This window comes from Aptenodytes forsteri, unplaced genomic scaffold, assembly GCF_000699145.1.
Source record: "Aptenodytes forsteri isolate BGI_AS27 unplaced genomic scaffold, ASM69914v1 Scaffold329, whole genome shotgun sequence".
NCBI classification, from domain to species: domain Eukaryota; kingdom Metazoa; phylum Chordata; class Aves; order Sphenisciformes; family Spheniscidae; genus Aptenodytes; species Aptenodytes forsteri.
Window position 1 is genome coordinate 209,411 of NW_008796200.1, and position 6,948 is coordinate 216,358.

Sequence of the window (6,948 nt, forward strand, 5' to 3'; positions counted from 1 at the left end):
TTTGCAAAGGGGGAGTTAGAACCATTTTTTTCCCAAGTCGGGGACTGTGGAAGGCTGAAGGAGCCCTTCCTGGCCTGTTCACCCACCCCAGCCTCAGTGGGGAGGTGTGAAAGCCGCCGCTGACGAGCCTGGCAAAGGTGCCAGGGCCCCGACACCATCCCCGAGCCTCTAATCCTGCTTGAGCTGGGGCCTCGCAGGAGGAAAATAGCCTCTTTTCTTCACTTTTTGGCCCCAAAGCACGTGCTGGCCAATGTTTTTGCCACTCTGCGGTTGCGGGTCAGGTCGGTGTTTCTCTTACGCTGGCCGAGGCTGGTTGCAGCGCCAGGCGTTGCCGCCGCTATGAATGCAGACCGTGCCTGGGGCGTGCTAGGGCTCTAATCACCTCCTCGGTAATTATTACAAGTGATCACTGGCTGGTCGGGAGCGGCCACGGCTGGGCCCGGTTCCCCGCGGCCAGCGCCAGCCGGAGGAGCCACCCCGCAGTACCGGTTTCAACTTGCAAAGCGGCTTTTAAAATCACGGAGGAGAAGGAAACGGACGGGAGACCCCAAGACACACACGGGCACAGCTGCCGGCTGCCCGGCCTCCCCCCACCTCCCTCCATCAGTAACTCACCTTAATGAAGCCTGAGAGTATCGAGTTTGCCAGTGCTCAGCAAACCGTGGCCCCAAAACGCAGGCTCTGCCCCAGGCTCTCCCCATGGTGTTGCATTGAACAGACACCCCCAACCCCCCCGGGCACACTCCAGTGCAAGCCCCCGGCTGCTACCGTGGCCCAGGGAGCCGGTATTACCGGTGGCAGCAGGTGCTGGGTGTGGGTTTCATCTTGCTCCGACGTCGCCATGGGCTTTTCCAGCCATGGAGAGCCAGGGGGGTTCCTCCTCAGCCCCGGGAGCCTTGTGCAACCTGCGTGCGCCCGGCTCCCCGGGGGTGCTGGGCCAGCAGGCTGGGTGGGTTGCCTTCCCCCTCCTTTTTTTCCTCTTTGTGTTTTTCTTTTCCCCTCCCCTAAAGCCAGAGTTATTTATTTTTTTTTTCCCCCACAGGTTCAGGTGGAGACGGAGGTGGAGCAGCGGGAAGGAGGGACAACCAACCCCTCCTGCAGGCCTGGCGCCTGGCGATTGGGGCGGCGGGAGAGCCCGGCGAAGGGCAGGAGCTGAACCGGGGAGGGGGGAAAATAATTAAATTGTTTAAAAAAAAAAAAAGGAGAAAAAACAAGCACTGATCTGGCAGGTCCAGTCGGCTCGAGCGGCGCACGAGGGAGGCGACTGACAGGAAGCCTGTGGACAGGGCACCGGGGAAAGCTCCCAAGGTAAACGCAGCTCTCCTCCGCTTCCCTTTCTGCGTCGATGCCGTCTCGGCCAGGGTCAGCAGGGTTTTGCCCTCTCCCTGCAAGCCCTGCTGCTCTCCTCTGGCTCTCTGGCTCCGCTTGCTCCCCCGGCGTACGCAGACCTGCAGCTCCCCCGCCACGGTGCCTCCCTGCCCACCTTGCTTTCCCCGTGGCCGTGCTCCGGGGGGAATGCTGCAGCCCAACCATCGCCTACCACCGAACTGCGTCTGCATGGTCCTCTGCCGTGCTTGGAGCGCTGCAAAACCAGGGTGTCCCCAACCCCAAGACGTAGGAAATGGGAGCGTGCTGCTGCCCGTTAACCTGTGCTCCTCCCTCCCTCGCAGGCAGCAGCCCTGACACCCAGCTGCCCTTTGGGCATCCGTCGCCATTTCATGCCCCAGAGCAAAGGGGCCCTGGCTGGCTGCGCCTCTCCATGGGGCTGGGGAGGCGTTTAGGGCCTCTCTGAGCTCTCCAGCCAGTCTGCATCTTGTTGGGGCTTCCTTATTTCCAACCATCAGAGTGAAATGATTTACGAGCAACCCATCTGGGCAGGACCAAGCAGAGCCAGAGCATCCCCATCAGACAGAGAAAGCCCCACGCCACCCTGGTGTAGCATCCCCCATCCCCTTCCCTGTGCAAAAGCCGGGTGGGCTGGCTCATCTCCATCTCTTGCCTTTCCGTCCCTGGCCACGGACAAACCCAGTTAATACTTTGGGTATAAATCGCTTTCCAGCTGCTCAGGCTGAACATGTTATAAGTGTCCCCCACGTACCTTGACCCACAGTTTCACCCCATGCCCGGCGCCAGGGCTGCTGTGCCAAAGGGAAGCAATGTGCCTCCATCGCTGTTCACGGCAGAGCAGTGCTGCAGACCTCCCCCCTTCCCGTTTCACACCAGCAGCAGAGAGACACAGTTTCTCCAGGGATAAGCCCAGCCTCAGCAGCCCTGCTGTTACCCAAAATCAGCGTGCAACCAAGCGCGATGAAGCTCTGGGGCAAAGAGGCAGCTGAGAGAGATTTTTATCCCTCCTGGTCCCAGCAGTTATGCTGGATGTGTTTACGGTCACGTTGCCGTGCAGAAACACCAGCAACGTGACGTCCTTGTTATTCCCACATCGGTCCCAGCGGACACACCGCCCGCATCGGGGGCTCTGCAGGTGTTTGGGGACGGGGGAGCCCGACCCCGCCACCGGGCTCTGCTTCGCCGTTCGCTCCCAGTGCCCCTTTGCACCGCTGCGATTTATCGGCAGGACGTGGGGTGTCCTCCATGGGCCCCCTCTTCCCGCGGGGCTATTGCAGCGGCACTGCCACCGATTGCACGATGCCAGCCGGGGGCCAGTCCCCCCGCACCATCCTCGCGCTCCCCGCGTGCATGGCACGTCGTGCGGCTATGCCTCTCCCCGGGCACGGCCACAGGATAGCAACGTGCCGAGCTTCCTAACGCGAGGGGAGCGCTGCACCCACTTTGCTTAGCCTAACGCTATGAGAGCTCACGAGATAGGAAGCCCGTGTTTCTATAAATAAACCGCCCCACTGTTTAATTAGCAATTTCAGTGGGCACATCAGACTGGAAGCAGCACTGCAGCCAAGACGAGGTGTTGGTAGCATGGAGGTGGTCCCGCAGAGCCCCCCCAAAACGCAGCCGCGGGGGCAGCTCGCCGTGGTTTCATGGGGAAGTGTTGCACACCCCACGGTTGAGCTACAACCATGGCTCGTTTCCCCTCACTGGCCTCTGGTTTGAGCCGAAGCCACATTTTTAACATCTTGCAGCCCCGAGTTGGTCATTAATCACCTCCCGCCTGTAAACTCACGGTCAGGAAAGCCAGGCTGCGAGTCGGTGCTGCGTGGGGAGGGCAGGCGACACACTGGCCACCAAGCCGTGGCCGGGACATGGCTTTGGCTTTACCCCAGAGTGACACCCGCCGCCCCCCAGACCCAAATCGCTGTGGGGAGCGATGGGGACCGCTGGGACGCTCCCTGTGCCTGCCCGTCCTGGAGCAGCCAGCACTCAGGGAGCCGTTTCGGATCTATTCCAGGCCCAGCCCGCCCTGTGGCGGTGGCAGGTGGACTTTGCCCTCCCGGAAGACGCCGTGCCACAGGGGCCCCACCGTCACGGGTGGCCCGCTGGTGGTGCTGGCAGCTCCCCCGCACATCGCCTGAGCACACCATGGCAGGTAGGCTGCAAAATCGAAACTTTCACCTGTTTTTATCTGGGAAGGACCCCTTGCTCGCAGGCATGGCAGGGGGTCCAGCTTGCTGCTCCGGCTTTGCCTTGTAGGGCAGGCGAGGGTCTGTCCCAGCCCCGAAAACCGGCTCAGCCTGTTGCAAAACAGCATCAAGCACCGCTCTCTGCCAGACCCCCGCGGCAGAGCTTGTTTTTCCAGGGAAGCCGGGATGGCTATGACAGTTGCCGGCCCAGCCGGGAGCTGGATCAGCTTTCCTATCTGAAACCCTCTTCCTGCTGTGTCCCCAGACCGTTGCAGCGTGCCCCCCGAAATCCTCGTCCCAGCTGCCAACGAGACACTGGAGCTGGCGCTGGGGAGCCAGGTAGCACTGAACTGCACCGTGCGCTGGGTGGCCGCCGAGCGCTGCGAGCCCGTCCCCGTCTGGACCAAAGATGGGCAGTGGCTGGGCAGCGAGAGCAGCCAGGACACCGCCTGGTAAGGAGCCTGCCCTGGGGTATGTCCATCCGTCTGTCTGTCTGTCGGGGTGGGTTGCCGCATGTCGTACCCATGGTGGCCTTATCTCCCCCAGGTTTGCCCAAAATGCCTCAGAGTGGCTCCTCACCAGCATCCTGCAGCTCAACCTCACGCATGATGCCGACTTTGGGGTGTTTGCCTGCTGGGTCAGCAACGCCACGGCCACCTTCACCCTGCGGCGAGTGGGTAGGGACATGCCAGGGACAGAGAAGGGACACCTCCAAGGAGGACCCACTTGCATAGGGCAGGAATGGCAGCCCCATGGGGATCAGCGCTGCCTCTCTTAGGGCAGCGTATCGCGGTGCAAACCTACACCAAACCCAGAAAACCTGGGCCAGGGGCCACCAGCCACGCTCACCGTGCCCTTCCCTGTCCTTGCAGAGGCGGCAGGGCACATGCCTGCGGTGCTGGCAGCCCTCCTGGTCCTGGCACTCCTGGTGCTTCTGGCTGGGCTCTATGTCCGATGCCGCCTAAGTGTGCTCCTCTGGTACCGGAACCGCTACGGCGAGCTGGAGATCAACGGTGAGCTGCTGGAGAAGGGCACAGAGGTGGTGCCCCCTTGGGAAAAGCCTTTCCCGGGCCAAGGGCTTGCCGATGAGCAGAGCCCTCCCCGGTGTTACAACCCCCCTTTCCCCATGGCTCTCCCCAGACGGGAAGCTGTATGACGCCTACGTCTCCCACGCCACTGCCCCGGATGACCGAAAGTTTGTCCACTTCATCGTGAAGCCGCAGCTGGAAAACCGCTACGGCTACAAGCTCTTCCTGGACGAGCAAACCATCCTGCCCAACTCAGGTAGGCACCGGACCCACATGGGGTCGGGCAGAGGGGCGACACCAGCACCTGGGGGCTTGAAATCCCTCTGTCTGCAGAGCCGTCGGCCGACCTGATCATGAACGTGAGCCGATGCCGGCGCCTCATTGTGGTCCTCTCCGTCGCGTACCTGGAGCAAGAGTGGTGCAACAGCAGCTTCAGGTAGGAGCGGCTCCTGCCTGCTCCCAAGGGAGAGGAGCCGGTGGGTCCTTTGCCCTCCTGCCACGCGCCTGTCTCACAGGGAAGGGCTTTGGAGGCTGCTGGAGCTTTCCAAGAAACCCATCTTCATTGTCTTCGAGAGCCAGTACCGGGAGATCACCCACCCTGCCATCAGCCTGCTGAAGCAGCACCGGAGCACGGTGACCTTGCTGGTGTGGCGAGCTGGCTCCATGGTGAGAACCGAGCAGGAGCCCGTCCCACCAGCACCCCCATTTCTATCCCCAAGCACCCCGTTTTGTGTCAGCCTCCCCGTGATGCTCCAGGGCTGCTCCCTGTGCTTCTGTGCTCCTAAAAAGCAGGTTTGGGCACTCATCTTTTAGAGGCAATTTTAAAAAAAACAACAGCAACAGCCCCAGATTTGTGTGCTTGCTCCCCAAACTTGTGCAATCAGGAGCCCCATGCCACGCCGGGGTCTCCCCAAGCCGAGGCGCCAGTGTGAAGCCTCAGCTTTCAGAGCGAAGCTTTGGTCCGTGGCTGCTGTGGCCATTTCAGGGCCAGGCTGGGACCTGGAGCTCTCGGGAGCATTTCAGCAGGTTGGGCCGGTTTCTCCACTGGCATGCGGGCACGCTGCCATGCTGGGAGCACAGCCTCGCCTTGGCTGAGCTCCCAGCACTGGGAAGAGTGAGCCGAGCCCCACAAAGCCTTCCCCAGCCCCGTGCAGGGCCGGGCTTGGCTTCATGGTGGTCCCAACACAGCTCATCTCCTCCCTGCACCACACAGACCCCATCATCGGACTTCTGGAAGGAGCTGTGCCTGGCCCTGCCCCGCAAGGTATCCTTCCAGGGGACCATGGGGGACCCGCAGACCCAGCTGCAGGAGGACAAGGACCCCATGCTGATCCTGCACAGCAGCTACCTGGACAGCGGTGGAGACCTCCACCCAGATGGGGACCTCGGTACAGGTCCTTGTCCCCTGGGGGACAGCTTCTTCTCCTGGGGGGGGACAGATGTGCACTAGAGGTCACCTTTGGGTTTTGCTTTGCCCTCCCGTGGTAGGCGGGCTGGGTTTAGCCCCTTCCCCACAGCCTAACACCCATCTCCCCGCTCCTTCCAGGCCTCCGAGGGTGCGTTTTCAGAAGCTCCCCGCCTCCCCGCATCGGCGGCCTCGGCTCTCCCATGGCTTCAGCTGCCGGCGCGACGGAGGACACACAGCGGCAGGACAGCCAGAGACCCGAGCTCGACATCTCGGACCTGGGATTGCGCAACTACGGCGCCCGCACGGACTTCTACTGCCTGGTGACGGAAGATGACATCTGAGTGGGGCCGCAGGCTGGCAAAGGCAACGTCCCACTTCCCTGCGGGGCCGCACGAACCCAGATCACGGCCAGAGGAGCCCGGGCTTTACGATGGGACCAAAGCCAAGGTCTCGGTGGGAAAGACAGGAGCTGGCTCCTTTTGGCAGCACGCTCTGTGGTGGAAAACCATCACCAGGGGACATCCCTGCCCGTAGTGCCTGGGCACCCTTGGGTGCTGGGCCCCCCTCCCTCGCCGTGGGTGGCAGGGACATTTTTCCCGCGTGATGGACAAGCGTTGGGATGGGTGATGCTCTCTGAGAAGCAACGTGCCCCGGTCCCAGTGGCCCAGGGGCTGGGAAATGCCAGACGGGAGCAGCTGCAGCACCCTCTCTCCCACAGAAACCCCCATGGCAATAAAATGCTGCTGCTCCGAGTGGGTCTCGTCCATCTGCGGGGACGCAGGTGCCACCGGCGGGTCTGTCCCCACCATGGGCAGTGGGGCAGGCAGCACTGTGCTGTGTCCCGTCCCCGTGCCAGCATCCCCCGCCATGCTGACTCGGAGCAACGACCAGACGTGGTGAGTGGGGTGGCACCGCAAGGGTGAGCTCTCCCACACACCGGCATCCCGTGGGGTGCTCTCCTCCCCTCCCGCATGCGCAT

The 6,948-nt window shown here is 62.3% G+C and overlaps 1 protein-coding gene across 1 annotated transcript; it reads left to right on the forward strand.

The window, feature by feature from the left end:
* The first annotated feature begins 3,492 nt into the window (after positions 1 to 3,492).
* SIGIRR (single Ig and TIR domain containing) lies at positions 3,493 to 6,310 on the forward strand. The gene is made up of 9 exons (XM_009288165.1): positions 3,493 to 3,499; positions 3,799 to 3,985; positions 4,080 to 4,210; positions 4,406 to 4,546; positions 4,674 to 4,817; positions 4,895 to 4,997; positions 5,077 to 5,227; positions 5,775 to 5,949; positions 6,108 to 6,310. Exons 1-9 carry the CDS (start codon positions 3,493 to 3,495, stop codon positions 6,308 to 6,310), a joined length of 1,242 nt encoding a protein of 413 aa, XP_009286440.1.
* The last annotated feature ends 638 nt before the right edge of the window (positions 6,311 to 6,948 follow it).